This window comes from Talpa europaea (genome assembly GCF_964194135.1).
Source record: "Talpa europaea genome assembly, chromosome: 12".
Lineage (NCBI taxonomy): Eukaryota > Metazoa > Chordata > Mammalia > Eulipotyphla > Talpidae > Talpa > Talpa europaea.
In genome coordinates, this window is record NC_140079.1 from 49,181,258 (window position 1) to 49,206,614 (window position 25,357).

The 25,357-nt window shown below is 39.5% G+C and overlaps 1 protein-coding gene across 1 annotated transcript in view; it reads left to right on the plus strand.

The window, feature by feature from the left end:
- Positions 1–206: 206 nt before the first annotated feature.
- LAMC1 (laminin subunit gamma 1) overlaps positions 207–25,357 on the plus strand; it is a gene marked incomplete at both ends in the record, with an annotated part of 121,446 nt that continues 96,295 nt past the window's right edge. Inside the window, one exon of the mRNA XM_084250999.1 lies at positions 207–621. Coding sequence (XP_084107125.1) covers positions 207–621 — 415 coding nt within the window. The remainder of the gene's footprint in view (positions 622–25,357) is intronic.

Below are 25,357 nucleotides of genomic sequence, written 5' to 3' on the forward strand. Positions count from 1 at the left end.
GCAGCGGCCAGTGCCCCGAGAGCCCGCCGTGTCCGCCGCCCGCCCGGCGGCCAGTCTCTCCCGCGCGAGCCGCCGCCGCCCTCCCCGAGAGTCCGGGCCGTGGCCCCGAGGCGCGGCGGGCGGAGCGGCCTCCCGGGGACGCCGCGGGGCGAGAGGAAGGTGCCCGCGCCTTTGCCTTCGTCGTGGCCCAGCGCACGGGCGGAGCGATGAGGGGCGGCGAGCGGGCGGCGGGCGCGCTGCGGCCCCGCGGGCGGCTCTGGCCGGTGCTGGCCGTGCTGGCGGCCGCCGCGGCGGGCTGCGCCCGGGCAGCCATGGACGAGTGCACGGACGAGGGCGGGCGGCCGCAGCGCTGCATGCCCGAGTTCGTCAACGCCGCCTTCAACGTGACCGTGGTGGCCACCAACACGTGCGGGACTCCGCCCGAGGAGTACTGCGTGCAGACCGGGGTGACCGGGGTCACCAAGTCCTGTCACCTGTGCGACGCCGGGCAGCCCCACCTGCAGCACGGGGCAGCCTTCTTGACCGACTACAACAACCAGGCCGACACCACCTGGTGGCAAAGCCAGACCATGCTGGCCGGGGTGCAGTACCCCAACTCCATCAACCTCACGCTGCACCTGGGTAAGCGGTGACAGCCCTGTCCCCCTCTTCTGCTCGCCAACAGCCCAGCTCCCGGGCCATCTTCCTCCTGGCCCAGCTTTCGGGGCCCAAACCGCCCGTGTTGGCTCCCGGCCCCCAGCACCGGCCGCACAGGCATTCCCTTCTCCAGTTTCTAGACTAGATCTCGCTCTGAACCAGGAGGCCAGGTTACTTGGTGCCAGCATCACTCTGCTTTCCCTTTCTTTCTAACCTCGCCGGATTCCCTCTGCCTTGATCATTCACCATTTCGGCGTTTGTATCCCTCTTTCTGGAGTTCTCATCAGAAACCCCCGCCCTCGGTTTTCTCTTTCCTTGCAGGGCGGTCACAACGCTTTCTTGGTCAGAGGCAAGAAGGTTCACCTTGCGCACTCCTACCTCGTTTAAATAGCCCTCTTTCCAGGCTTGAGGGTGTTTGCTGTTTGCACTGTTGAACAATCTAGAGGGGAAGGGGTCTAAGTCAAGAAATTTGCGGGAAGCAAATGCCTTTACTACCGGTATTGCCTAGGTGTAATTAAAAGAGACATCCACTTTTAAAGTGATTGTTCTTCAGAGCTGTTTAACCTTAATTAAGGGCCACAGAGCTATTTCACTGCTAATCCTACTACAGAGAAAACAAGAGGAAGTGTCTGCACTTACTGTTAATTGCTGGGCACAGTTTTGTCCCTGGGTAAAAAGGTCTCCTTACTGTCTTCCCTTTTGTTTTGATTTAGGGCAAGTGTAGAAACTTGTTTAGAGATGACCTTTTGGAAATCAGGAAAGGGATGTATAGAAAATTTCATTGCTGGGTGGTGGATGAGGATGCACATGTTTATCCTCAAGTATTCAAGTCGTGTTTGATCTAGATAAGTGTTTTCTTCATCACTGAAGTACATGAACAAGTAGAGTGATTCATTATTGTGTTTAACAGAGTAACATGTATGGAAACTGACAATTTGATTTTGTAGCTCTTCAGTCCCCACTGTATTGAAAGGCTTGATTCATCCATAACCTGGTAGTCATGAACTTCTGGAGAGAACAGCTTGTCTTGAGCCATTATTCTATCAAAGCAGGATAATTTTATAAGGCTTAATAACATTATTTGGGGATGTTTGAAAAGTACATTTTGTAGTAAGATGGTTCTTTTGGTCATGGTTTTATGATTTCTTTCCACTGCTGTCTGGTACACTGAACTTCACACATAGTGTCCAGATTCCAGACAAAGAATGACTTACCAAAAGTGCTCTGAAAGATGGAGTTAGTGGCAATATGTGGAATAAGTTTTAGAAGAGCAGTATTTAGCACTGTTGTAGTAAATATTTGTAGACAGGTCATGAGGAAAAGGAATCTTTTTGAAAATAAATTTCTAAAGTGAAACTCTGAGGCACCTGTTTCTTAGAGATGGAGGTGGTCAGCTGTACTGAAGTGCAGTTTTTCAGAGACTTTGGAAGCGTATAGAGTTAATGGTATCTTGGAACAGGTGCTTTTCCAAAGACACTGTAAGAGACATAGGGTCTCCTGGGACCTTGGTGTGGATGCCGTTTAGCTATTTTCTCCTAAATGTTCTATTTTTAAACTTAGCCAAAATACTTCTGAATTATGCCCAACTATTTTTGTTTACATTTTGACTTGTTAAAATTTCTGTGTTGAATTATGAATACCCATGAAGTTGTGTTTATGTGTTTTCAGGTAGTAAAGTTTTTAAAGCAAAGGCTTTGCCCTGTCTCAAAGTGCCTGAAAGTATTAAAATTTTCTGAACAAAAATCTCATTTAGATATGATGGGGCTGTCAGTTTTAGCCTTCTGAGTTTTCTCCTGTAGGCACTATGGAGCAAAAGGTTAATTCACGTGATAGCAGAGGTAGGGAGATGGTAGTGATGACTTCTCCATTACAAAGTTACTGTGGTGAGGGCTATATCAGTCAGGCTGCTGCTACTAGGGGACAGATATATTAACTTTGGGTTGTGGTGATTAAAATGTCAAGAGAGATTTTAATTGGGACTCGAACATGACAGTTTACTTTAAAAATTTCATGTTTGTACTTGTTTTTGCTGAAAATTCAGCTTTTGGTAATATGAAATTTGCAAAGCTGTGGATTTAAAACTTAGAAACGTTATTTAAAATAGTTTGCCTCTGAGTACTGTGATGAGCCAGAAATGCTTTTATTTTAAACTTTTAGATAGACAGTTTCCTAAAACTTGACAAAAACCTAATTATACTTGTTCTTGCATAAGAAATGATGTTCTGGAGGAAATTGTGTGTGGTGGGGAAGGTGGGGGAAGGGAGAGATTTGTTTGTTGTTGGGTTGATGTTTCAATCTCCCCCTCTCCCCTTTTTCTTTCCCTTGTCTCCTCTACACCACCTTTCTGGTGACAAGAATATGTCTACATGCATGTCACAGGTGTATTTGTAGCAAACAGAGCTTTATGTATGATTCTGTGTTTTGATGTTCAGTGTATTCCCTGCCTAACTCCAGTTACTCCATGGGCTCTGGCTAACTAGTTGTTTCCCATGAACTGAAGGACCATGACTGTTTGTGCATCTATTAAATCTCCCACCCAGTTCAGATTTCACATACCCTTAAACAAGTGATGCATATATTGTGCTGTGCCCTTCCCGAGCATGTGAGACACGGAGTGGGCAGAGTGAAAAAACTATGTGTAGCCGTCACTTTCTTACCTTCCTTTTTATGTTGAGTATTAAACACGGTACACATTAAAATAAGTAAGTCAGATCACACTTCAGTAGTCATAAGAAACATCTATGTTTTGGTACTGATCAGAATTCTTATTTATTGTACACCTAAAACAAGACATGATGAATTGGAACAGTAAGTATCTGCAGTTGCTGAGGTACCCTAGAGACCACCTTTCACAATTTCTAATATAACCTTCCAGCAAGGTTTCGTGTGTATTTGTATAAAATTACGTAATTTTTACTGCTTTTTTGGTGGGTGAGACATACTTTAGCAGTTGACAAGTACAACATAGGTCATTGTACCATTGTCATCACTTGTACAAAGCCAGGAAAATCATTTACTCCGAAAGCATCAGTAGTTGAGAGTGCAGCATGTCCTCAGATATAACGAGTTAAAGTTGCTGTGGGAATCAGAATAGCATTTTCTGCATGTACTGAAGAGAAAGCTCAGCCAAGCATCCTTTTCCCAAAAGAAGTCTTTCTTACGTTGCCTTCAACATTTGGATCTTCTAACATTTCAATTGCTGTTTAAAAGTTTGACTTTTATGTTTTATAATAGTAAGCCATAAATTTTATCTCTATCAGTCGATAGTTGATAAGATTGTGGCTGAGAATCTGCCTTTTATTAAGTAGTCCTTTAGCAAGATAATCATTGTGGATGGAAACTTGGCAGACTTGGTCTTGAAGTTGGAGGAAGGTGGCTTTCCTTTCTAAAAACAGTTAAGGAAGAGATTGCTTATAAAACCAACTTAATCGAAGTTTATGGAACTCCTAAAATTTACACCAAAACCAGATTAGTTTCCAAGCTTCTCATTAGCTTTAAGAACAAACAGTGATGAAACAATGATTTTAAAGCTATATTGAAATATCCTGTTGTGACTCAGAATAATTGGTATCTAGGACTATTGCATTTTGTTCTGTTTGGTCATCTTAAGAGTGTATAACATGAAACAAACAGCATTTCCCTCCCAAGAAAATCTTTGAAATGAAGGTTCTATGTGAGGGAATAGCCACTTTGGTGACTTCACTGTGGTATTTGTGCACCCTGAGGGGACACTATTTTAGTTTGTCTCACAAAGGCCTGATTTACATTTTGCAGGTTTCAACTTGAGAATTTAAGGAGCTTTTCTTTTATGGCCAATAGTTGTTGGACACAGTTTTAGAAAGTTGCTGTTGGCTTTTCTCCTGTTCTCCAATTCACTGCTTTTTCTGTAAATGCGTTCTCCTTCTTTCCAAAGCATCCAGAAAAGAAATTTACACTTAAGGAGGGAAGTGGAAACTAGTGGCCTCCACCCTCCACCCCCATTATTTTGTCATTGATGACATTTGTGGGAGGGATGAAGTTTGACTATTTCAGTTCTAAATCCTTTTCGGAAGTTGCATATGCCTTTTGCTATGCTTCCTGTGCATGCAGAGTCAGGTTACTGCCACATAGTCTGCTAACATTTTTTAAATACCTATTAAGTACACAGTACTGTACCTGATAGAAAAGTATAGATGAGTGAGGTTTCTGTCTTCAGATTTTTACAGGTGGAATCTTCATACTCACTTAAAATGCCATTAAAATAATAAATGTCTTTATATATTTTATATTTTACATTTTATAAAACCTCTACTTTATCACTGACTGTATTTTCTCAACTCAGTGAAGGCAAAGATGAGGATTCTGAGGTTGTGATTTGTTCAAAGTTCACAGTAGAAGTAGGTTTTTGCCTCCTTGGGCTACTACAACTAGTCCTAGTAGCTCTTGGCATCTCTAACAAATCTCTCAAAAGAGTGACTAGTTCATTCCAGGGCAACTTTAAAATACAATTTCTTGTCCACACTGATTCTAAGATACCAGACTCCTTTGGCTTTTTGGTTTTCCTCTATTACCCTTTGCTGCTTTTCACTTAGGTTTCTGGATTCCATTCACGGTCCCAGGAGCAATCAATACCTCTTCAGCTACTATTTGCCAATCAGTAAATGTGTAAACTTGTATCGCTAGGCAAGCTCTTTCTCCAAACCTAAAGGCTTGTTGGATGTGTTCAGTTGGGCATATCCGGAGGCCATGTCCAAACAATTCATTATTTATTCATCCTCTCACCTAACTCAAGGCCTCAAAGCCACATCTCAGACAGCATTCCTGTTTAACCTTATAGTTCTTTACTGCTTTTTTGCCTGGTCTCCCTTGAAAGGTAACCATACTGTCTAAAGGTTATTCCCTGAGCAGACAGGACTCATAACTGGGAGGTGGGTCAGTCTGGGCAGCTGTAATTCCGCTTGTTTCTCCCTGACCCATCCTTAACTATAATCTGCCCTAGTCCAGTTTTACCTCCTCTATCCAGCAAGGATTGTCACTTGAATCCTTATTTCTGATGCCATCTTCTTTGCTTCCCCCTGCCTATAGCTCCCCAATGAATTTCACCTGGATTACTAACAGTTTTCTAACTGTTGGTCTTTCTGCCTCCAGTTTTGCCCCATATATTTGGACAGCTACACTTTAGACTCAGTCATGGTTCTAAAGTGCAAAACTGATCATGTTTCCTGTAAAAATTCTGCAGTGGTCTCTCTAGACATTGGGGTAATCTCCAGACTCCTAGGTGTGGTGTACAAGGTGCTAGAGGGTCTGGACCTTTTTATAACCTCTAGGCCTTACTTCTTCTAAAGCTGCTTCTGTGGTTTGAAACACTTCTCCTAGCTGTTAACTACCTTCAGGAATCCTTTCACTCCCCCATCTCTTCCTGCCCTATTTTCTAACTGGGTTTAGCTGTCCTACTCACTCCACCCTATAGATATTTACCAAAGTACTTATATTTCAGACTGTACTTTCTCTCACATGGTATTGGCAGTCTGTTTACTCCTCTCTCCTTTTCTATACTATGAGTTCTTTGCAGGCATGGTCAGGGACTTAGTCACCTTTTTAGCTCAGTTCAATATAAAGAATATGTGTTTGTTTATTGCTTGCTAAGGTATCCTCAGCACCAAACACATTCCTGGATATATAGTAATCCATAGGCTATGGCCCCAACCTCATGGAGCTTGTGTCTAGGATGTGTAAAACTAGGACTCAGGGAGAAGGCAAGTTATTGTCCACTGGCCCAGTCCAGTCCAGAGCTGCCACCTATTTCTGTATGGGCCACAGGGCTAAGAATAGTTTTTATATTTTTAATTGCTTTAAAAAATGAAAAGAAGGCCTCCCTGGTGGTGTAGGTGTTAAAGACAGCGCCATCAGGCTATCGCCAGCCACTGCAACATGAGTTCCATCCCAAGCCCGCCAGGGAGAAACCCACATGGCACAGCAGATCTCTCCTGTCTCACCCGCTGCTCCCCTCAGCAGTGTGTTTCAGTAGATCTGCCTGTTCTGTTCCCCACTCTCTCTGGTGAATTCTCTCACTGCCCTGCACCTCTGGCTTACACCTCAATTTTTGTACGCATAAATAAATAAATCTTTAAAAAAATCAAAACATTATTTTGTGACAGGTGAAAATTATATGAAATTCAAATTTTAGTACCCATAAAATTTTATTTGAAAGCAGTCAAGTTCATTTATTAACATATTGTCTGTGGCTGCTTTTGTGCTACAAAGGCAGGGTTGAGTAATTATGATACTTTATGTGTCAGCCTGCAAAGCCTAAAGTATTTACTATCTGGCCCTCTACAGCTTAGGTTTGATTTGGTGACCACTGCTCTAGACTGAATGGCCAGTGCCATGTAGTAAGTTCTAAGTGAAAGGTGCAAGCCCAGAGAGCATTCACTTACCATTTGGGTAGAGACTGCAGGCCTTGGATCTCCAGGGCTAAGCAACATGTTTGATGAGTGAATAAGTGAATGTCTGAGTTATAAAAAATCCCCGAACACTGCACATTAAATTCTTCTTAGCATTGCTTTTAAGTTTATGTCTGTTTTTATTAATGTTATCTCTTCATTTTCCTGAGGTGCCTTGGTAGCTAATAAAAAGATGATAACAGAGTGGCTTTATTTCTGTAGCTTTGAAAAAGTACTTAGTTGGCTAAGGAATTGAAAGACCTATGACTTTGGTGTAAAAAATTAGACTTACATGATTTGAAGTCAGCTAGATAAATTTTACGAGAAAATGCTGAGATTTGAATTGCGCATGTGAAATGTATTTCTAAAATTTCAGTGTTAATATTCTACATTTTTTCTTTTGAAATGGATTTAGACAAATTTTATTTAAAGTATATATTCACATGTCTATTGGAGAAAAAGCCATTAAAAGAGATCAGTTGTGGAGAAAGGTTGCAGTGAAATACTTTATTTGCTTATGATGTATGGTATTGTTTTTAGTGTAATTCATTGTGAGTACAGTTAAAGGGACTGGGGTATGTCTTCTCTTCAGGCTAGTGAAGAATTATAAATGTACAGTGTAGCCCACTGTATCTCATGGTGAAGTGTTAAGTAGATGAACCACCATCATTTAACAGGCTGTAGAACCTAAATACACACCTCTTTACTACATCCTTGTTTTGACAGCTCTACCATTGCTCTGTTTGGGTTTTAGGGAAAAGTATCAAAGTTTAGAGCAGAGCTGTTTGTTTATTTATACTACCTAAAATTCCTGAGAAAATTTTTTAAAAATAAGGAATTAATCTGTCCCTTATTTTAAATTCTCTGTTTCAAAGGATACAATTTCAAGATGACTGTGTGCTGGCTTTATTACTTTGTCTACATTGCTTGCATGAGATTTATAAGAGGGCCCTGCTGGAATTTGCAGGCATCTCCTTTCTTGTAAAATGATAAAGTTAGATGTTTGCTCATTTGGACCTAAATTTGACAGCTTGCTAAAAGGGATTCCAGAAAGCTCATTTATAGAAATGTCCCTGAGGTTTTAGAGTGTTGTGCCAGACAGTGGTGACACTAATTAAGTACATCTGCTTTTCTTTCCATGGGCTCTTCCAAGGGGCCAGCCTAAAATAACTGGGACCAGTCAGCCTGGTGCCCATGCTGCCACATATTCATGAAATAAAATAAAGCAGACTTATCTCTTTCTTAGACAATGGACCTCTCAGATCTCTTGTGGGAGGAGAACCTTGTGGCTAGACTGGGAGATGAATTACGGGACTTATATTATTTCAATTAAAACTTTAGGAGTTATATTCCCTCTACTCCCTTCTTTTACTCTTTTCTTTCCATTTGTGTGGCTGCTTTCTGTTGTGCTGAAAACAACAGTGGATTTTTGTTATTGTATTTTCTTTTTTGTTTTGAGACTTGCTGGAAATAATAATCCAGAATCAGCCTCCTGGAATCAACAAATCCAAATGGTTTTGTATAGAATTTGGTACTCAGTGAATTTTGTTTTATGGTGATAGATCACAGTGTGTGAAGGTTCCTGCCCACTTGAATGATTGCCATGGCAGTGACTACAGAGGCACCTACTTGTGTTTTTAGAGAGACAGTTGATGACCAGTTATTATTTTCCTCTTTATAGTTCTGACTTTATGTTCTGCATCTTGACTTGGTGGAATTGGTAAGAGTATATGTTTCTACAAATTCAGAGGTCTACATTTAATATTTGTGTACTTTAGTGCATGAACATTTCTCAAGTTAAAAAAAGAATTAGGGTAATTTTCAACCAATTACAGCACAATATATGTGATTTTGTTTGCTTTTGTATAATTTTTGGCTTGAAAGAGGAGAGCACAGAATTTGAGGCTCACACATCTCAGATATGTTTCTCTTACCTCTTCTTAACTCTATTAGAAGTTGCCAGCATTAATAGGCATTGACAAATACTTGTTGAGTGAATGTACAAATAAACCAGCTAATTTTTTTTTTTAAAGATTTATTTATACAAGCACTGGGTATAGTCAGAAGCGCGGGAGGGTAAGAGAATTCACCAGAGCCAGAGCGGGGAGCGGAACAAGCAGGAGGACTGAAGTACACTGCTGAGGGGAGCAGCGGGCGGCAGGAGAGGTCTGCGTGCCATGTGGGACCCTCCTCGGGTGGCCGGGGAGCAGCCAGGGATCGAACCAGTGCTGCAGAGGCTGCGGGCAGCTTCGCAACCCGGTGCTCAACCGCTGCACCACCGGGGAGGTCCTAACCAACTGATTTTTAACTGAAGTACCTGCAGAGTGCTTTTGGTATTCAGGTGAGCTGCCTGGAAAGTCTCAGAAGTTGAATGTGGGGAAGAGCAGTTCTCTGCTCTTTTTACCTACCTTAAAGCAAATAGTGGTCTTGGTTATGCTTCGTGGTTTGAAGTGGTAAAATGGTAAGTTTGTGGGGTTTGCTGCAGATTTAGAGAAATCTCTAAGAATGTCTCTGCCTGGCATGCGTTTTGGTTACAGTGTCTGGCTTTTGTGTAATTTGTTGTTTAATCTCTGGTGAGAACCTAATGTCCCATGAAATACTTATAAAATATGAAAACCCTGTCTTTCCTTTGACTTATTATAAGGTAGTGGCTTTGTCTCTGAACTTTTTAGAAAAAGGTAAGTCTGAAGCTTGAATTGTGTGCTTTTCTTAGAGACGTTTGAAATTTTGTGAAGTGTTTCCAACTAAGTGAAAAGACCTACCCACCCAAAAGGAGATGAATTTATGTGATTGTGGTTCTAACTAGTTAGTGGACAAAGGCCTTATGCAAATAAGCAACTCTTCATTTATGGGCATTTTAACATGGGCTGTGTGGGAAACAATAGATGTTGAGATACTTCTTTATCCTCAGGTAATTTGTAATGTGTTTGAGGAGCTGAGACAAAAACATTCATGTACAGGAAATCAATGGGTGACTATAAACACAGTGAAAATAATTTAGTTGAAACTTTGAAAAGTGCTTGAAAGGTACTCTAGAGTGTGGACTGAAGTCAGCCAGGGAATGCTACTTGGATCTTCAAGAAAATTCGTGACCATGGATGGAGGACTTTCTAAGAAGGGTGAGTGTTTTTGAGTAAAGACCTAAAAGTAACCAGATATGGTGAAGGAATTGCTCGCTTTTCATGGATTAGGGGAGATATGTAGGATGAGCTGGAAGATGGGGATTTTAAAAACTAGGTGACAAAAGAAAGTCATCTTTCATTTGAATGCCTCCTGGTTAGTACTTTGAGTTTTTAAGCAATCTTGCCAACTACTGATATCCTCTATGGAATTAATAATTACATTAGAAGACTAATGACTTCCCTGACGTCCAGCAGACTGGGTGTAGGCTGGAATCCAGACCTGTTGTGCTCCTGTTACTCTACCATGTTAGAACAGACCTGATAAGTAATAGAGAGCTATAGAAAGATCTTTAAATGAGGAGTGGAATGAAAGAGTACCAGACCTGGTGTCTCTGACTTGAAGAGATCTGGATTTGGACTACTTCTTTAAAAAAGGTCTTCCACTTATTTATGAAGAACAGAGGATTGTTGGCAATGAAGGAATTTTAGGTTTTGGGTACTTGTATATTATTTAGCTGTTAATGCTTCTAGGAATTCCTAAGGAATTTATTGAATTTCAGAATGAGATCCTGGGTTTTGTCAGTGTCTGCCGATGGGAAAAGTATATCATACCCCATTTCCTGAGGGGTGGTCAAGAGAATGTTCCCTTATCTCCTTTCTACCTTATCCGTGACTTTTTTCTGGTTGTTGAGAATTGCTGAGTTTAGTTCAGTTGCTTATTTTATCTGACATCCCAAAAGATAAGGCTGTGTGATACAACTCCACGTTCCATTTGTTTCCCTCCTGCTCCAAGTAAATTCTGACTCTTAGATGGCAGGTATTTTGGTTCAAATTTGCTAACTTAAGAGATACACTTTTTAGTGATTGATGGGCAGATAAATATTGTGGTCCCAGGAGACTTCTTTGTTACTGTTTTCATCTTTCTGGCTCAGAAGTGATACTCTTCACTGTAATTCTGTATATGTGAATTGTAAATCTATAACTGTCTGCCTCTCTGTAGCAATCTATCTCCTTCATTTTCCAGAGTGTGCTGAGCTAAGGTAAAATCTGGAGACCTTTAGACCTTGAAGTTTTTGTTTTTTCTCTGAAGAAGTCTTAGTTCCTATACTTAGATTTTATATTTTGTGCTGCTCCCCCACCACATACTAGCTCTACTTCTTTAAAAAAATATATTTATTTTTGCGTAGAACGGGGGTGTAGGCCAGAGGTGTGGGATGGGAGGATGGTGGTGGCGAGAGGACTCACCAGAGATAGAGTGGGGTGCAGAACAGGCAGATCTACTGAAATATACTGCCAAGGAGAGCAGTGGGTAAGACCGGAGAGGTTTGCTGTGCCATGTGGGTTCACTCCCTGGCTGGAGATCGAACTCAGGCTGTAGTGGTGATAGCACTGAGACTTAACCCCTAGGCCACTAGGGAGGCCTTAACTCCACTCCTAAAGCTCAAGATTCTAGGATTGGTTTTCCTTTGCAGGTATGTATTGACTGATTAAATTCTAAGTATTATTGAAGCATAGTCCTACTTTCTCCACATAGCAGCTTAATACATATTGTGTGAGATTCTGTGATCCATGTGGCTGCATCATTATATGCTAGTGACGGATGGTTTTTATATGCTAACTCTTAATTTTCTTTCTTTTGAGAATGGTGGGTGGAGTGGCACCCATTGCTTCATTGGAGGCTTGATGAGTGTCGGGCTAAAATGCCCCCGTTTTACTTTTTCCATTTGGTAAGATGCCGTTTTCCATTTGGTTAATTTACTCAGTTTTTGTTTTTGTTTTTAATGAACTTTGTTTAAAGAGAATGAAAAGATCCTATTGCTAAGAGAAGAAATTCAAGTTTTTGAAAGGGGGCTCATGACAGCATGCTGAAAATGAGTTGAACAGCTTGTATTGAGTTTTCCATCCCCTCAGAGGGAATGGAAAGTGATGTTTTTCTGCTCTGGCAGCACAAATCCTGATTAAAAGCAGGAATGATTTGCCTAAATGTTCTCTCCAAACCCAAGATGATCTTTATATCAGAAACTATTAAAGAATAAGTTGTCATGTAAAATGATTAGATCTAGATTTGACTCTTGCCTGCACAACATTTAAACTTTTAGTTTTCTGGCATGTTGTCTGATGGGCTTATAAATATGTGGCAACTGGAGAATACAATCATGAGATTTTGGAGTTGGAAAGCAAAAGTTAAAGGCGTAAAAAGTGTTTTAGGGTGGGTGTTGGTTTAATTAATCTCTTACCAAGAAAAGTGAGGGTGTAGTTGTACACCCTGGTTTAGCAGGTTATCTGTATACCTATACCTCAGTGCCGTGTACCTTATTCTGATGATTTCTGTTGTTTTGGTCTCAACAGTTTAGTAGTAGTAGATTATTAGTAGATTATCCTGTTATAATGCCAGATCATTATCTGATAGAAATAAGCATCCAGGAATTTTCATTGAAATTGTGTATTCTTTTTGGAGTTTGGAAGAAGCACCTTACCTTAGAATGAAGATTACGGGGAAGGAGGAGTTAGAAACAAAATGAGCAATTGTATACTTTCTTTGTTTTGGTCATATGATTGACCCTTTGCGGGAAAAGGGTCATGTTCTGTGGGGTTGAGTATCTAGAGTTAACGTTTAGAGTGACTCCATGCAGAACATTGAATTTCTAGTGAATATTTTAGACATAACTTTCTGGGATAGAAAATCTGTTGTAGACAAAAGTCTTAGAACTCTACTCCAGTTTATGAGAGTTTGTAGGAACATCTGTAATGCAGCTGTAATGAAATTTGTTTACTTTATCAGGATTGCGTTAGGCTCAAGTTAGTTTGTTTACTGCTATTCTCAGAATTTTTGCCACATGCCAGAAAGCAAGTTAGCAATGACTCCTGATGGGTAAAATTGGGGCTCATTTCGTTTGGGGTCCACTCTGATAAGGATTTGATTTTCAACTTATGCCCCCTTTAAAGCTCTTGTATCCTGGCATGAGACTTGGATGGTGAATCTGCAGTGTTAAAAGATACACTGATTCTGCAGATTAACATATTTCCCAGATGTTTGGGGAATGAAGGCTTTTTTCTGTGCTGCTTTTGGTGTATTCTGATACATGTATTTCTATCTGTGCTTCCCTGTGTTTTATAGCAAAGACCCTTGAGGAAGGAGGAGTCTTCTTTTTGAAATAAAATAGATATTAAAGGTTTGTGAGAAACCCTTTGAATTGCATTGGCAGTTCTGTGCAAGAAAGGAGAGGGAGACTGTTGGGAAGGACAGTGTTGGCATGAGACTATGTGGAAGTAACTTAAAAGCAGACTTATTCACATCTCTGGTGATTTTCAATTATGCAGTGGGCCCCTCATGTTCTGAATCAGCAGCGTTTTAACCATGCCTGACTAAATAGACCTTGTTTTTGAAATTCACAGCAGTGCCTAGGTCCCTGCTGTCTTTTTGTCCCTCCTGCTAACACACAGCTGTTTTTGTTCATATGTCATTTTGTGTTCAACTGCCTGGTTACTTCCTCAGGTCCCTTTTATGGTGAATAATGGACACATGGGAGTTTGAACACCCAAGTGTGTGGTTATTCAAACAGGAAGTCTCAAGGAAGCACAGTAACCTTATCAGAAGAACAAAAGCTGGAACGGGAAAGGCCATTGATGATTCTAGGTTTAAGACATCTGCAAGGAAACATGCGACCGTTTCTGAGATACAGACATTCTGCAGCTTACAAAGGGGATGATTTTTTTGGAACTTGTTCCTTTTCTGTTTTAGACACTTGCAGTATTCAGTCCTAACCCATAAAATAGACAGAAATGGAGGTTAGGAGGGAAAAAAAGCAGCATTGTGGCATCATCATTGGTATTTAACCAGGAAGGAAACCACCTGTGGGAATGACCGTGTGACTTAGGATGGACGGTGCAACAACTCCTCTTGACTGAAGGAAACAGTGAGGTTCCCTGGAATGTGCAAATTGTGGGACTTGACAGGGACCACCAGAATTGGTGGGGTTGGACTAAAGGATGATTTTATGAAGAGCCTTTCATTACTGAGATAAAGAAGAATGTGGGATGTCCATAAAGAACATGCAGTCTAGTGGGAGACCAAGAATGTTTATGTCAACAAATCCACTCTGGGACAAAGAATAAAGTGCCATGAGAAGAGAAAAAGACCACATGACTACAAAGGAGATCTGATTCTAACTGATCAAGATAAATGACTTCCTAGATCATTTATCTGGTGATCCTGCAGATTCCTAGCGACCTTGAGATTCTTTGACTAAGGAATAGGAGACTTATGAGAACTGGTCAAATAAATCCCGATTTTTACACTTGATTTTAGAGAAAAGGCCGAGAAGCGATAAATCCTGATTTTTAGATTGAGAAATGAAAATGAAATCTGGAGTTTAAAGAAGGGCAACTCTGGGTTGACAGCAGTTCATATTAAGCAAATAGAATGTACATATGCTAAAGAAAAGATATCGTTTTTAGGCTTAATGGAAGTAATAGTGTACACATCAGAGGAGTATTGGTTATGTTCATTGTATGACTGGATCTTAGTTCTAGTCTGAGCAAACATGCCACACAGCCTGGGTGCTAACGTCTTTTCTTGGTTCCTTTTTAAATTTGTTTATTTGGCTACCTCCTAATTGTCCTGCAGAACCCATGGCAGACTTCAGCGCCTCCAGGAAGGTTTTGTTTGATTTCTGTTTCCGCCTGCCCGTCTGTAGCAGTGCTGGTGAGAAAGCTATACCACATAACATTCCCATCCTCCAGTCCAATTCCAACAACCCGATCTAGAAAGCAAACTCCATCTTGGGAAGATCTAGACAGTATCACTGTTTCTTATTTTGTTCTTCAGGGTCCAGACATTCATCTCAAAAACTAGTAAACATATGATTTCATTATGGACGCGATGAATTTATTGATAGTTTATTTACCTAACAATTACTTTTTCAGCACCAATCATGTGTAAGTCACTGCTCGATACTGGGCAGGGAAGGTCTAGAGCTTAGCTTCTGAGTGAAGAGTGTGTGATACCGGGAGGGTTTCATTGGCTTTCTTTTTTTCCATTAACTGGTAAATCCCTGGTGGACAGCACATAACCTTTTACAGAGTAGTAGATGCTCAAAAATTTACTGACTGACTGAATTCCTTTTTCTGTGAGACTCTGGCCACAAAATGCACACGAGGGTAAGAAACAGTGATACTGTCTAGATCTTCCCAAGATGGAGTTTGCTTTCTAGATCGGGTTGTTGGAATTGGACTGGAGGATGGGAATGTTATGTGGTATAGCTTTCTCACCAGCACTGTTAGTTAAAAGCTATGCTACTATAGCAGAGAGCCTCTGCAATAAAGCACAGCAGTCCCCCTTTCATTCAACATTGTTTCTGTATAATGTTAATGAGAAAATAAAAGTAATCCTGGTGGACATTGATCTAAGCGTTCATTCATTATTCTAGGACCTGCTTTTGTTATGTCATTTCACTTAAAGTTACAGTTTCCAAGAACCTATTGCTGATATTGAGGATGTACTGTAGTCTTAAAAAACGTTAAGTTTGTTTATCTCTCACCTGAGGAGAGTGTCATTGAGGTATCTCTCATCCATACAGACGTTTTGGGACCCAGGGTTCTTACATCTTCATGATCCTTCCCTTAGGGTGTTGTCCAATTCCGCGTGGCTGTCACTGGGTGATAGGTCCCTCTGTGATCTAAGTGGGAAGATACACTGGGACCGTGTGCCCGGTTCTTAAGACTGAGACGTGAAAGCAGCACACATGGTATTGTCTGTCACTGAGAGCCCATAGTCACCTGGCTACCTCATATGTGCTGTGGAGCCTGGGCAGGGGAGAACTGATGTTGGCAGATGGCTCTGGCATGCCATCACTTGTTGTACTTGCCAAATCCTGAACTACAGGATCCCAGCTCTCTCAAGTTTTGGTTTTCCTGGAGTGCCTTCGGCAGAGGATGCCATTCTGTGGGTAGTGGTTTTAGGAAGCAGATCTGGAAAAGTTAGCAAACACACTCTCTGGATTCTCACACCCTTAGGTCTTCAGGAGAAGAAGAGCCCATGACCTGTGTGCTTTGCTCAGTGTGCAGCCCTCACTCCCTGCCTTTGCAACTTTGTTTTACTGAGACTTAACCAGTGTTCACACTTTGGATCCTCTTGACACTGAGAGCTCAGTGTCGGTGTTAAGTACACTTGGCCCTTGAACAGCATGGATTGAGGTATGTGGATCCACTGGTGGCTTTTTCTTTCTCTGTAGCTCTACATTCATATTGGTTGAGTCCAAGGATATGGAAACAGATACCCATATCCAACTGCCAGAGCTGTGCTGGAGGTGCCTCTAGCCACCTCCCCCCCCCCCCAACCCCCGAGTTGTTCAGGGGTCAACTGTATTTCTACTGATGGATGCTGTATCAGATCCATACAGTGTCAGTCCAGGCAGGACTACTACATCTTGATTTACTTGACAGTACTCATTGCTGTGTCAGATGAATCAAAGCATTTTTAAGATCTGGATGTGTTTTAGAAATGAGAATTCCAGAAATGATAAAACAGTGTCTATTTTGTTGCCATGCATTGGTCACTTGAACATACTGCCTTGTTCTGGAATATTTTTAAATGTGTATTTATCTTCTGTGTGAGTTCAGTGAGAACAGAACTGTTTTAAACATCAGTAGGCCATCAACTTAGAGCTAGGTACTTGTAGAATCAGGAAATGTAGCAAAATGGGGTATATTACATAACACCCACAGCAGTGTCCTCCAGTCAAACACTGTAATATTTCTGCAGTGAAATGTAGTCACACTTTAGACTGATGAAAGGTTATAATGGCCTTACACTAATTTAAGTCATGTTGTCAAATACTAGAACTTTTTGAGTTTAGAGTCAAAGATCAGAACTCAGGGACTTGAAATCAGATTTGATTATGTTTACAGAGAATGGTAATAGAACTGCTTAAAACTGTAAAAATTTGGTGTATACCATACATTTGATAGATTGGTTATTATATAAATGTATAAATTATTTAATAGGATCTTATTTTTCATTGAGAGAATGTTTTAACAGATATATTCGTAGACAGTTTGATTGGATAGGTAATTAAGGTATAGTAAGAATGATTAAAATACAAATAAGGTGTTATGTAAATTTTTTTAAAAAAGTAATAGCAGTTGAATTCTAGCAAAAAAAATTTACTTATTCCATCTAAGAAAAGATTTTTTTTTCCGCTATGGACATACATTCAGTTTTGTTTTTGTTTTGCTTTGGTTTTTGCAAAAATGAATTTCATCTCCATTGTCTGCATAGTTTTGTTAGGGGCCTGATTGTGTTAAAGCCATTTCATTTGAGATAGATTTTGAATTAAAATTTAATTCTGATATTCTTTTCTTATTCCCAGAAGCAGATGATTTTGGTGATATCTATGTCTTTCTTCTCTCTGTACTTTTTGCATCTCTTGTCTAACTATCTACTTAGCCATTTTTTTTTCTTTCTGTTCTATTGTCTCTAGGAATCTTTAAAGAATCATTCAAGTTAAGGATGATTATATAAATGCTTATAAATGATTGCTTTGGTTCACAGGGTTCTCTCAGCTTGGTTTCTGCTTGCTAAAAGATGGTATCTCCTTGAATTGACCTTTTTCCCCCTTAGTGAAACTCATTGTCTTTTTTTTGTGCAGAGTCCTTGGCCATCACCCGTTGCTTAAAATATATCATGTCCTCTGGGCTTTATCATCTCAGTTTCTTTTGGAAGGAAATATAAATTCCTTTCTACATTCTAGGAGTATGCTACAACTGTGCTTATTATACCACTCACTGGCCATTTGAGCATACCGTCTGGTCTGGAATCTTTTAAATGTGTATTTATTTTGTTTCCTATGACCTCACTGAGGACAGAAACTATATTTTAAACCATTAGGTCAGCAACTTAAAACTAGGTAGTTGACTTGTAAAATCATAAGATTTGAATATTCTTTGGTTATCTTGATGAATCAGAGGACTCAATTCTAAACTGAGAGTGAAGAATTGGGTTAAATCCAATAAAATACATTCTGACTGCGGCTTTATTTGGGAAGAGTGTTTGAAAGAGTTATGTTTACGCATCTGAACAATCCACAGAACTGTTCTCTCAAAATTTAGGACATATCCCTCGTATGGACACTTATCTTGGAAGACCTGCTTGTCTATTCTGACAAACTTTCTTTTAAGAAGAGGAACATAGGTAAAACCTACCATAAAATTGTTTCTTTTTCAGAAGCCTCATCTTCCTTTCCATTGTCCATTATGCCAATGACTTTTCTTCTTTTAGGATAACAGCTTCTCAGACTGAGACTTTGAATTTCTGTTTACTTAAGTGTAAAGCCCTATAAAGTAGATGTTTAAATTTCTACTTCATGTCATTTGAAGATTATTACAGTGTAATAATATTTCTCTTGTAAATGCTTTTTTTAAAAAAGATTTATTTATGCATACAAGAACTGGGGTACAGCCCCGAGATCCGGGGGGTGAGAGGATTCACCAGAGACAGAATGGGGAACAGACCAGGCAGATCAACCCAAGTACACTGCTGAGGGGAGCAGCGAGAGAGCCAGGAGAGGTCTGCTGTGCCATGTGGGATGCTCCCTGGCCGGTCGGGGATAGAACTCATGCTGCAGAGGCTGTGGATTGCTTCATAGTGCAGTGCTTAACCCCTTGTGCCACCAGGAAGGACTTTTCTTGTAGATTCTTAATACTGCTTGTCAGTATATCCAGGGACTATTCTTCAAGGAGGAAATCCTGCTGTCACCTGAGGTAGTGGTTTTTAAGAACTCACCAGTAACAATTGGAATTTTTATAATGTATGGAATTTTTTGTTTTGTTTTGAAATCCCAAGGGTCACCTGTGGATTAGTATGTTGTTTTGTACTTGTGCGTAAGTACATGATGAAATAGATAATGGTATTATTTTGCAGCAGATACTCTACTGTAGTGCATAGAAATTCAGAATAGAAGGGAAAACTTCTCTATTAGTAGTTGAGTCAGTCTGAAAGCATTTCTCCCCAACCACCCCAATCCAGGTGTCTACTACCCTAGATTCTATGTTTTATTTCCTTGCTTTTCAAAGAAAATCATTCCTAGGCTATATATTGTTCATTTTTTGAGTTAAAAAAGTCATATACTATATGTAGTTATCTCCAGCATGCTAAGGGGTAGTTGTAATTCACTCATTTTCATTCCTGTGTGGTATTCTACTAAGTGATTTTGTTAGAGCAAATTTATTATCTTGTGGATGAACTTTGTATCATTGTGTGATGGATAATATTCTATGTGTGTCTGCATGCTTGTGTCTTGAGGCTTATGTGGGTGAATCTCCTCAAAGGTTTCTGTGTCATATGTCTTCACTTTTAGGAGATAATGCAAATTATTTTCCAGAGTGATTGTGCCATTGAGATGCTCGCCAGCAAAGTGAATAGACTATTGATCCACACTTGGCATTGTGAGAATTCTTAAATTTTTTCTGTCAGTGGTGTGAAATTATATATCTTATAGAACTTTTATTTGTAGCGACAAGTATATTGTTTTATTTTCCCTCTCCTATAAAATGCCTGTGTGCTTTGCCCATTTTCTTATTGATCTGTAGAATTCATTATATAGTCTCGATACTAATCGATTATCAGTTATGCTTGCTTGTATCTTTTACCAGTGTGTGATTTGTCATTATTTTCTCTGTGATATATTGGAAAGAATTTCTTAATGTGATCATATATCAGTATTTTCTCTGGCACTTAATCTTTTGTGCCTTATGTAAGGAATCCTTCCCAAGAATCTTGTGATGTTTTTAAAATTTGCCTTTCACATTGAAGTTCTTAATTTGTGTGTTTATCTTCTAGAGCAAATCCCTTTTTATTCTGCTGGCTATCTTTGGGACTTTGCTCTTCCGTGTAAATTTTAGCATCAGGTTGTCATCAAGTTCCTCAGTCTGCTTTAATCTTCATTACACTTGCATTGACTTTATATATCCATTAGGGTTGAATTGATATCTTGACAATATTGAATCTTTCTGTTTATAAAAATCATATAATTTAGGTCTTTCATGAATTTCAGTTCAGAAATGTTTTATAATTCTCTGCACATGAACCTTGCCCCTTTTCTCTTAGTTTTATTTCCGAGTGGATTTTATTTTTTTTAATATTTTTTTTCTAAATTACCCCAGTTTCTAAATTACACTGGGTAATTTAGGGAAAAAAATGTAACTGGGGTTTATATATTGACCATATAACTACTTGTTTAATTCTGTTATTCTAATAATTTGTCTTTAGATTCTTTTGGGTTTAATATGTAGGTAATCATCATCTGTAAATAATGACAGTTTTGTTTCTCCTTATTAGTCCTAAACTTTTATTTACTTTTTTCTTTGTTGATTAGAACAATATACAAAGTTTCTGTTTAAGCATTCCCCTTAAATACTATAATTTTATAAAGCTTTGTTAATTTGATAGATGAGGAATATTTTTATTTTTGGTTGTGTTTCTTTTGTAATTGCTGAGGCTATTCTTTATTCTGTTATATGATATTTATTTCTTTAAGCCACCTCACTTCCTATTTTTGTAAAGAGATGTTGTATTAATACAAATTTATTTTTAGCTTAGTTTCCAATTTTTATTACTCATTTTAAGGAGTGTTGTGGGCACAGGTTTCAATAAATTAAAAAGAGCTGTAAAAATATTAAATTTAGTAAGATACAGGTTAACTTACTCTGATTAAATTAGTTACCAAATTAGTTTCTGTTCATACCATGCAAAGTAGTAATTTGGAAAATTAAAACATTGCCAGTGGGACCTCCAGGAAGCACTGATAGAAGGACATGGGTTTTGTTTTAGTCTTCATAACTAACTCATTCTTAATTTCAAAGTTTGATGAATTTCTCAAGCTCCCAAAATGTTTTAGGCCAGTGTTCAGTTTTATATGGTTAAGGCAGGTGATATACTTCAAGTTATTTTCCCCTCTTCTTTTTAAAGCTGTCTCAACACACTCTGAAACCTTATTTATAATCTGAGTGGTGGATAGGGAGTTAAAAGGTTTTGGAACAAAGAAGGGTGACTACACAACTTTGTAAAAATATTGTCTTGGAATATGTAAAATATTATACATGTTAGTCTTTTAAGTTCTTGGCATAGATGAATCCCATGTGTCATTCATCTGTAAATCTTACAGATAGGGTCCTCAAAGGAGTGTGGCATTGGTCTCCCTTAGGATATTTAGTGGACAGGAGGCAGGGAGGATAAAAGATGTCAGGGAGGCAGTGTTACACAATAAAGAATTTCCCAAATCCTGCTCAACTTTGGGATTTCTTTTTTTTTCTTTTTTTTTTTTTAATAGAGGCATGTTTTATTTATTTGTTTGTTTGTTTGTTTGTTTTGTTTATACATGCACTGGGTACAGTCAGAAGCGCGAGAGGGTGAGAGAATTCACCAGAGCCAGAGCAGGGAGCAGAGCAGGCAGAAGGACCGAAGTACACTGCAGAGGGGAGCAGTGGGTGGCAGGAGAGGTCTGTGCGCCATGTGGGACCGGGGATCCAACCAGCGCTGCAGAGGCCTCGGGCAGCTTCGCAACCCAGCGCTCAACCGCTGCGCCACCGGGGAGGCCCAACTTTGGGATTTCTTACAGGACATTTGTGCTATTCAAAATCCTGACTATAAATATCTGAACCTAGAATATAACCTTGCCTTTATACATAAACAGTTTTTCAAAATACAACTTTTTATACAAAAATATTATAAAAAATTTCTCATGAATATAACCGCCATGTAAATACTTTTGAGCTGAGCAAGAGTTAATGCACCGATTAGTAAAGTTATTTCTCTGCTAACAGTGCCTCTCAGAGTGTTCAGCTAGCCCATAAAATATACATGTGGATCAACACATTTTTAGCACTTGAGAGAGAATTCTGAATGCTCTGTATATTCTTATTTAGCCTCCTGTTTTCTAAAACATTAAAGGTAAAGAAAACACTTCACTTTCACTTGAAATTTCGAAATCTGCTTTTTACAGCATTTCACAGCAGCATGTCTGTCCTGCCAACATTTTTTTTTCTTATGGAGCAATGAAATCATTAAGATTAAGTGAATATTTTACAAGGTAACATGCTGATAAAGTTGGCAGAGATTTATCATTCTTCCTTACTTCCCACTTTGACAGTTAGTAATTTGTCCTAACTTGTTATAACTATTGAGTTAAAATGATATTTTCTTTATCTTAAAGTATATGGGCAAATCTGCTCAGTTATTACTTCTTCTAATACCAAAATTTATTACAGTCTCCACCTGGACCTCTGCCCCTTCATTTTCCTGTATGTCTTTTACAGGTTGGCATTCAGTCCTATTTTTAAAAATGCAGACTTATTTGTTATAAAGAATGAGGTACACGTGTCTGACAGCTTGGTTATGCCTTCTGGTATAGTGATCCCTGAGCTTTGATCTGTTGAAATGAATTTTTTTTTTAATTTCTGCTTTAGTTATTGTTAGGGCTACACCTACACACACACACACACACACACACACACACACACTCCACTTGGAAAAATTATATATAATTTTATAATTCATGGATTTCATTTTGAGATGAGAAAGGGGAGGTTTTACAGGGTACTTGTTCTAGAAGGGGCAGGAGTCTTGTGGGCTTTGATCCATCCTATAGCACCTCATGGCCGAGTGTGCAGTCTCCTCACTAGCCTCCATGTTCTCGCTGCTCCAGTCTACTGTACATGGGAAGCCTGAACCATCTTTTTCAAAGCCAGGTGCTTTGGTTTAGTAATATAAATGTATTACTCACCTCTTTGATAAAATTCATTATCAAATTAGTTGCTGTTCACACTATTTGAAATAAGTAGTAATTATCAGACTGTCTCATGGAAACATGGTAGGCAAGGATCATATCTTAAATTCCTTTTATCTCCAATGTTAACATAGTTCTACATGCCTCCTGTAAACTCCAGACGTGTTTGCTGATATTTCTAGTTTACGACCCACCTTGTGGTAGAAGCTAAATGTGAAGTGAATTCTCCCTGTGTCCTTACTTATGCTCCTGGGTAGTTATGTACACCTGCTCACTAAATGCACCTCAGCAGCGAATCCCATCTTGGTATTTCCTGTGGTGAGATGACACTCCTTGATGTAGAGAAGATGCATAGAAACAGAAAGACCTTCATGATGGTTTGATTGCAATTCTAGTGTCTGAGAAAGTTGTGACGGAAGTCTTCAAGTTTATCTAAAAAGGTTATGTCAATGCTATATTTGACTTTTGTTTTGGAAGCTATTTTATTCAATTTGGTATTTGATTTATTGTGTGCATTTTTGTTTTGTTTTCCTGGTAAAGGAACTTGGGTCTTTTCTCCTTAACTAAACATCATACTCTTCTGTTCTTACCAAAATGAAAAAATAATTCTTTCTGGACCTTTTCTCTTCCATGTTAGTTGCAATTCTCTGTGTGTGTGTGTGTATGTGTGTGTGTGTAGAAGAACTGGGGTGTAGGCCAGAGGTATGGGGGAGGGGATTCACCAGAGACAGAATAGGGAACAGAACAAGTGGATCCACTGAAATACACTGCTGAGGGGAGTTAGTGGGTGAAACAGGAGAGGTCTGCTGCGCCATATGTGGGATAGCTCTCTGGCCAGGGCTCGAACTCGGGCCTTAGCAGTGATAACGCTGAGACCTCACCCCTAGGCCACTAGGGAGTCCTATGCAGTGTTTGTTTTTATAAACCTGAGTAGAGCAAGGAGAGTTTGGATGTTAACAGTGTAAATCATATTGTAGTGCGTAACATTTTACATGTTCATCTCTCAAATTAGTATCCTTGCCTGAATACTTATCCTCTGTAGTAGAAATACAGCTCCCATTTGGATAGTATTATATACACATTCATCTTTTTCAATAAGATTTCAGAGTAGCTATTGCACCCACTATATAGGTTTTCTTACCTCTTTGCTCTCTGCACGAACAATATTACATTGTTCTGTCTTCTTTTAAAAGATAATTTTCTTTATATTTTTAACCCACCCCTTGTTAGAAATAATAGATTACTTGTCTTCTTTGAGACCATAGTAAATACTCTTTTGATATACTGAATTAATTTTATGACCTTTCTGGTTTTCTTAAAATTTTTAAGGTGGAATTATAGAATTAAAACATGAATATTTTTAAAACATTTCGGCTTTAAGATCAGAGTAGCAGGGGCTGCAACTTTTGCTTTGGGATTTCCTTTCTCTTTTAATATGAGGTAATCAAATGAGTATTTCTTCATCTTCAAGAGATTTTCAGTTTCTGGTATTCAGTAATTAGTAAGTCATGGCTACCTAGGATGCAGCTCTGATTTTGTTCGTTACAGTGGATTAAGGATGACTGTTTGGGTTGTTTCCAGGTTTTACCTATTGTAAATAGTGCTGCAATAAACAGGGGTGTACAGGTGTTCTTTTGGAAAATACCAGATAGTTTCACTATAGCAGGAATATAGGGGAAACCAGTAAGACATCAGTTTAAAAAAATAATAACAGTACAAAACACAGCAAAGCAAAAATGGACAATTATAAATCAGAGACATATTGCAGGGGAGGAGAAGGGAGAGGGATCAGAGGGAGGCAGGGAGGGAGGAGCACAAGGAACTGAGGTGATGGTGCACAGGTGCATTGGTGAAGGAAACGATATGGGGAGTACATCTGAGGGGGTGGGGGGAAGCAAATATTGTTTAAAAATGAACAATGATATTAAAAAAAAATTCAAAAAATTTAAAAAAAGGATGACTCTAAATGCTTTGACCCCCCCTCCTCCCTTTGCTAGTGGGCTGGCCTGTGACTGCTTTGACCAATATAGGATGATAGTGTCCTGCTGTGTCAGTTCCAGGCTTAGCCTTTGGGAGCATTGGCAGCTTCCACCTTGGTCTGTTGGAGCCAGAGCTGCCATGTAGAAGTCTGACTACATGATGACCATTAGCCTCAAGAGAACAGGGGTAGGGTAAGCACTCTGTTGGATATTCCCAGCCGTGTCCAGGTTTCTGTCCATCCTCATGAAGGCACCAGTCATGACCAGCCCAGCCTCCCACAGAATACTACCATGTGGCTTTATTCAACACTGTGCAGCTTAAGAACCACCCAGCATAGCCATTCCCCAATTTCTGACTCTCAAAATGGTGGTGATGGTGGAGCTTGTAAGCCTCTAAGCTTTGGAATAGCAGATGA